This window comes from Epinephelus moara, chromosome 24, assembly GCF_006386435.1.
Source record: "Epinephelus moara isolate mb chromosome 24, YSFRI_EMoa_1.0, whole genome shotgun sequence".
In the NCBI taxonomy this organism is placed as follows: Eukaryota; Metazoa; Chordata; class Actinopteri; order Perciformes; family Serranidae; genus Epinephelus; species Epinephelus moara.
The window spans coordinates 9,295,592-9,303,163 of NC_065529.1; the positions used below are offsets into that span (position 1 = coordinate 9,295,592).

The window sequence follows — 7,572 nt, forward strand, 5'->3', positions numbered from 1 at the left end:
TTCCACAGGAGAGGAGCCTGATAGCTGAAGGCTCTGGCTCCTGATCTACTTTTGGAGACTTTAGGGACCACGAGTAACCCTGCGTTCTCCGAGCGCAGAGTTCTGGTGGGATAATATGGCACTATGAGCTCTCTAAGATATGACGGAGCTTGACCATTTAGAGCTTTATAAGTTAACAGTAGGATTTTAAATTCAGTTCTGGATTTTACAGAATTTTTTACAGTTGTGTACTCTCCAAACACCCCAAGTGTGCCTGAGCACACATGCATATAAGCTCCACTTGAGCAGAGTGCAAACATTTGTGTGTGACTAGGTGCACTACTCTGCAATGTCTGGGACTGTTAATACTGACATGTTTTAAATTGTAATGTTTCAGTGAAAATGCATATAGTAAGAACTGAGCATTAGAGCCCGACTGATTTATCAGTCGGCCGATTTTATGAGGTGAAATTGGCCTGTCGCAGTTATATTAGTATTGGCAAATTTCTCCTCTGTTGTTTTTGCCAATATGACAATTTCATTTTCATAAAGAGACAACATGATACATAAGATTGATGTTTTTTTTTCTTTGATGGTCCAGCAGGGTGCATTCATCAATGCATATGTTAGTACTTTATTGATTTCTCTTCACCACTAAATTGTGAGGAAAATTTCTTTTTTTGAGTTTTAGATTGCTTGAAAAAAATAAAGAGATAGCTCCTGACAATGATAGATGCATTTCAGTAAAGGACATCTCTGACTACATACAGACACAAAAATCAAGTATTTTTAAAAGTCCCACATTTCTACCTTGAAATGACTGCTAATCTGAAACTTGAGGTGGTTGCTAGAAAAAATATATTGCTCAGTAATTCCAGACAATAATTGAAATTTTTGAGTTCATGACATCTCTTTATTACATATCTTTGTAACAAGTGCACACGCACACACACACACACACACACACACAAACGTGTATTAATATATACATATGTTTCCACCAAAATTAGTGTGTGTATGCAGGTTACTTAAACACAGGTAAACATGCTCAAAATAGGCTATAGACTGTTTTCCCAGTAGATGAGCAGCTCTGCAGCAGACAAGTATGCCTTTTTGTGTATCATGTGTTTTTTGTTTTTTTTTTGGTGTGTCACGGATAGGCCACAGGACAGGTAAACGGTAGAAAGCAGCATGGAGGCCAGTGAAAACTTAATGGTGTCATTCGACCTGGTTGTGAATGCTGATTATAACCTTTCTCATCTTATTATAGAGCCAGATGTCAGCAGGTGTTAGTGGGTTTTTTGTGTTGTGGGAAAGGGGCTTATCTCTTTTTTTGTCTGAAGCGTCCTAACACATTCTGCTCTGTTTCAGTTTCCATCGGTCCTCACCCCTCAGTTCCAGATCCCTGTCCATAGTATGGATGGGACCAACACACCCGGCCCCATTTCCCCAGACCCTCAGAAGACATAGGATTAACCCCCACAGTATCACCGCATTTGGACCCAGACACCCTCCCCCCTCCTGCTCCATCTCTTGCTCCCACATCTAGGACAGTGATGCAGGAGCTCTGTCATTGCTATTCCTCATCACTGCGGTGCTTTAAAGTTCACTGCCACAGAACTCACACTACAGTCAGACATGTGGAGGGAGGGTCTGGACAGATGCTGGCCGTCCAGGTTTGATGGATGACCGTAACACACTGAGTTTGTTTCAGAATATTTACACCCTGAGGATGCTATCTTGTACTCATACACACTGATGCCATTGTTTCTAATGCACTTCTGGATTCATTTGGTCTGGCTTCTTGGGATTCTCAGTCACAACAGTTGCAAGGAGGGAGGAATTTCCATGGCAACAGTTGGTGCATGTGGATTGGACCCTCAGCAGCGACAATCTTCTTCATACTTGGAGACACAGACTGTTGGAATTGCAGATAACTGAATCTTTACTTTTGTAGAATTTCCTTCTTATCTTGTGTGACAGTAAAACTGCCAAAAACATGTTATGTTCTCAGTTGCTAATGTGTTTCCTCCTCTGCTGACTATGCTTCTGTTCTTTGTTGTGCTCTGTCCTTAACTTTTACCCTTGTTGAAGGGTAGTGCTTTAACCTGATAATGTGCATGTTTACCTGCAGCTCTTTTATCTTGTTCCCAGCTCTCAGCCTCGCTTCACCTGCCTGAGTGTGTACCATTACTGCTCTGAAAGGTTGGCTAACTAAAGCCATATCCATCATGACTTTTACCTTGACGTTCTTATCGTGACATGTGGCCATAATCTGAGCTGAACCTTTAACCATGCCTCTACGTAACTGTTCCTGTGTGTGTGTGTGTGTGTGTGTGTGTGTGTGTGTGTGTGTGTGTGTGTGTGTCTGTGTCTGTGTGTGTGTCTGTGTCTGTGTGTGTCTGTGTCTGTGTCTGTGTCTGTGTCTACGTGTGTGTCTGTGTGTCTGTGTGTCTGTGTCTGTGTGTGTGTCTGTCTGTCTGTCTGTCTGTCTGTGTCTGTGTAGTACAAAATCCCTGGAAGCCAGTGTGACCTGGTCTGGTTCCAGCAAGTAAGCATTCAGGTGGGAATGAAAGAAATAGAAGCCATAACCCTTTTTGTGTATCAGCTCTGCAAGCTGCAACGCATAGATCCTGTATTTGTTACTGCTCTGATGGCGCCTTTTTAAATTAACTCTGCATTGTTAAAGGTGGTCATCATGTTAGGGATTGACATTTTGGAAAATACACTTAATTGCTTTCTTGCTGAGAGTTAAAGGGATAGTTTGGATGCTCCTAGTTTAGAGAAACAGGCTAGAGTACTGAAACAGAAGCTAAGCAGTGTACTGCTGTTGACGGGGATGGCAACAAAACGCATTTAAACCACCTAAAGAAAATTCCCACCTTAAACAATCAGTATCAGTTAAAGGGTTCCCATGGTCATGGAAAACCTGGAAATGGCATGAAATTTCTCAATCTCATTTTCAAGGCCTGGAAAAGTCATGGAATTAGTAAAAAATCATTTAACGTTTTGGAAAAATTATGGAATTTTGTTGTGTAATGAAATTAATTCTTACAGTATTCTTCTATAGAAAACCTTCCACGGCTACTCTCCCAAGGCTGAACAAGTGTACATTCTTATGTTGCCGCATTGCTTTTCACTCTTGCATGTAGAAATGAGTTTATAATCAGATGGATCAAGAATTACAGTGATAGTGTCATCGGCTCTCCAGACCGCAATTTCTGATGGAAAACTGAAGCAGTTTTATCGCTCTTTTCAAAGCAAGACTCATTGAAAAAAACAGCGATTTAACATTGCTGAACACAGGAGCTGCTGGTCTACCACTGCATCAAACTGTTTGCTGTTGTTGTTGTTGTTGTTGTTGTTGTTGTGAAACTTTGGTGTTTTAAGTGGTTCATTCGTATTCACCAAAGTTACACAATAACACTAACTAACTAACTGATTGAAGCAGTAGACCAGCAGCTCCTGAGTTCAGTGAGCTAAAATGTTTATCTCAATGGAGCCTGGTGGCTTTGGTGGGAGCCTAGATCAGATGGGAACTGAAGCCATTAATGGCTTCCGCATCGGAACGGGTTGTCTGACAGAAAGGTTAAGTGGTGAAAATACTCACAATGTAGTGTACACTTAATCTTTTATAGAATTTTTTTTTTAGGTGGGACTTTTTTTTGGGTGGCTAAAATATGTTTTGCTGCATACCCCAACCACAGCAGAACATTGCTCAGCTACCCTTTCGGCACTCCTGCCACTTCTCTAAAACAAGGGCGTACTGACAGACATCTAGTATAGGTAATGCTGATTATGAGTAAGTAACCCATACAACCCCACTTCCAAAAATATGAACTATTCCCATAAATAAGATCAATGCCACTCTAAATATGTAGCTGGATGCTAATAAGCAGCTTATTAGCTTAACTTAAACAGGGAAATGGCTAGCCTGGCTCTGTCTAAAGGTCCCAAAATCTGCCTACCAGCACCTTTAGTTCACCAGTTGACATTGTTTATTCTGTGTAAAACCAAAGCGTAAAAACATTAGTTTACCATTTAAAGTAGTGTTATGAGATATACTGTTTCTTAGCTGGGAGCTTCCTGGAGTCTCAGAAAATGCTTGCACAGTACGTTTCCACAAACCATGACTATGTTATGTTGGCACATTTCATAAGTATCATATCACTGTTTCTAAAGTGACGTAGTATATGAGCTGACTTTGTCATCAGGAGATGGAAAGGATGGTGGATGGCATGTCATGCCTACCAAGCTGCAGACCACTGTTCAAGACCAACATACAATAAAACTGATTGTGATTTAGCCAGTCATTGCTTTGTTTCCAGCAACATTTTAGTCCTCAGATGTGGGTGTTTTTAGTGACCTGTCACTGTGTTTCTAGCGGGGATAGTGCCATGAAAAGCAGTTGCTTTTTACAGAAGAGACATTGCTGCTGTTCGCTTGTTGCCTGCTTGTGGCCAAGAAATAGTTCCAGCACACCACAACTTGTTTTTACATGGTAACATGTCAATTAGTGAGCCTTGGAGGTGTTTTAAGATGTATTTTATTGCCTTTGGACCGAGCCTGACTAGCCATGTCTCTCTGTTTCCCCTGTGCCGGTTCCAGCTACATATTTACGTGAGAGAAATATCAGTTTTCTCATATAACTTCAGGCATGTATATTTCCCAAAATGTCAAACTATTTCTTAAAGTATAATTTGATCTAAAGCTGCACAGAATAATTCCTTATGAAGCAGAATCAAACCAGACCTTGAAGCCTTGATTATTGTCCACAGGTCGGCTCAGTTGTGTTTGTTATAAACAAATAGGCTCTGATTGTTGTTGTTGCTTGCAGCGTCAGTGCAGTTCTTTGATCTCAGACTCAACTTCCAAATCTTAGTGACTAGACTCTGAACAGTCTAGCCTTAACCATTGCCAAGCCTTAGCCATGTGAAACCCAACAACCTTTAATCCTGAGGACTGTAGAAACCCTCTGGAACATTGAAGCACCTTCCTCACCCTAAAACCCCCAATCCTCCTCCAGATGATCAGCCATAAAAGGTTTACACTTGTTTTTGTAAGTGACTTTGAAGCCATAAGTCTGAGACACAGACTCAAGAGGTAGAGCCACATTTCTATGCTAATATATGTGGAAATTGTACATCATACTTGTTTACATGATACTTGGTTAGAACACGCTTAGGTGGTTCTTTACTTAAGTGTCCCTTTCTGACCCAGGGATGGATGACCAGCAAATCTTGTGGTCTCATGCTCATTTTTACTCAACTAACAGACAGCCCCCTCAGCCTACAGTCTGTCACATTGATATACGGTGCCTTACCACAGCCAAGCCCAAGTTTAGCTCCCACATGTGGATGGAGTTGTATCATTTAAAAGTTAGCATAGAACTAATGAAACACGACAGCGTTCCTGTTTGTTTTTATGCCATATCTTTGCATAGACCAAACCAGACCCCCAGAAGTTCCGAATCATACTTCACAGGGATGTTTTGTATGTGAATACACTGCAGCTCATGCGGTCTGCCCAAGATTATGTATTGCAGGACCTTTAATGTGCTGCAGTGTTCTCCGGGATGTATTCATGTACATACAGACAGCACATGGGTTATTATTCAGAGCATGTAAATCTAATGAGGCCAGTTGGCAGCCATGTTTCTTCCCAACCTGCTTATAAATGTTTGTGTTAACAAATTTACTCAGAAAGTATATGAATATAAATATAAATTAAAAAATAATAAACAGGTTTTATATATATATGTATATATATATATATATATATATATATATATATATATATATATATATATATATATATAAAACCTGTTTATTATATTTTTGTGTAATCATTAATTTTCCTGTAACACCGATAGAGTTTTAAGATTAATTTCTATTTTTGTAACGGCCAGATAGTTAGATGCTGTTTGGGGTTCTCTGATTTAATGTTCTCTTTGTGCATGTGTTTCTTTATGTTGTTTTCCTCTCGTGGATTTGGGAGGTGGCTGCCCCATGGTGGCATTGGCTAGTTCTGGGAATCAAAGCCTTATGGGGAGAAATCTAAATCTATGTTTTATATGTAAAGTGTTTTGATAGTGTTGATATTGTACATGCAGATGTTGTGATAGAACGTTTGCACTTCAGACTCCGGGGTTCCTGCAGTATTGGATTCTGTCGCTTTTTTATGACTCAGATTTCCTCTTTGAAATGTTGACATTTGCTAACTGAGAAATGTTTATTTTCCAAAAGGGAGGATAAATTATGCACTTCGTATTTTATACAGTAAATCTGATCTTTTACAATAAATATTAAAGGGTTTGTGATTAGGCAGTACCACACAACATTTATTTATTTGAATTTATAGTAAAGCCCAATCGAATTGGGGAAAACTATTAAATAGCTGAATGATAACCTCAAAGCCCATTTGTAATTTTCCTCCATTAACTCTTGTAGGACTTGTCTTTTGCGTATTTCTTCATTTGTATCTTCTGATGATGTTCTCCTTATACTTACCTTGAAATGTAAAATCTCCTTTAAAAAAGAAACGACACGTGGTTCTTGCTTTGTTTTGTCCAGTTTTCTATTTGTTTGATGCTTTTTAAAATGTTTACAAGCTGCTTGTCTTAAGTGGCGTATTGATGTTTGGGAGGTGTAGAGGAAGTGTTTATAATGGGAGAGATAGGTGAGACCAATAATAAAAGATATCTAACTATTCTTGTCTCTATATTCTGTTCATTTCTAATGGTTATATTCAACCACCAGGAAATTACAGCCCTGATTCCAAAGAAGTTGGGACTCTACTTAAATACACTAATTCTAAATTTGATGCCTACAACGTGCTCCAAAAAAAGTAGCAGGAGCAATAAAAGACAAGGGAAGTTGAAAATACATGGAACATTCAAAAGGTAAACAGGTTAACTGGTAACAGATTAAAGCATCATGATTGGGTATGAAAGGTTCACCACTTTGTAAACAACTGTGGACAAATAGTCCAATAGTATGAGAACAATGTTTCTCAAAGCACAGTTATAAGGAATTAAAAAATTTTACCATCTACAATGCATAATAGAATCGAAGGATTCAGAGAATCTGGAGAAATCTGTGTGTGTAAAGGGCGATGCTGAAAACCAACACCAAATGCCTGTGACCTTTGACCCCTCAGGCGATACTGCATTAAAAACCAACATGACTGTAAAAAGGATATCACTACATGGGCTCAGGAACACTTTGGAAAACTACTGTCAGTAAACACAGTTCATCGCTGCATCTACAGATGACAGTTAAGACTCAACCATTCAAAGTAAAGCCAGATATCAACAACATCCAGAAACACAGCAGACTTCTCTGGGCCCAAGCTCATCTGAGATGGACTGACACAAAGTGGAAATGTGTGCTGTGGTCTGACCAGTCCACGTTTCAGATTGTTTTTGGAAATCATGGACGTCGTGTTCTTCGGGCTAAAGAGAAAAAAGGACCATCCAAATTGTTACCTGCTGAAAGTCCAAAGCCAGCATCTGTGATGGTATGAAGGTGTGTTAGTGTCCATGGCATCATGGGTAACTTCACGTCTGTGAAGGCACCATGAATGCTGAAAGGT

At 39.6% G+C, this 7,572-nt stretch overlaps 1 protein-coding gene across 1 annotated transcript in view; it reads left to right on the plus strand.

Moving 5' to 3' along the window:
* elk4 (ETS transcription factor ELK4) overlaps positions 1-6,679 on the plus strand; it is a 44,969-nt gene extending 38,290 nt beyond the window's left edge. The window contains exon 6 of the mRNA XM_050036940.1: positions 1,351-6,679. Coding sequence (XP_049892897.1) covers positions 1,351-1,449 — 99 coding nt within the window. The 3' untranslated portion in view covers positions 1,450-6,679. The remainder of the gene's footprint in view (positions 1-1,350) is intronic.
* Positions 6,680-7,572: the final 893 nt, after the last annotated feature.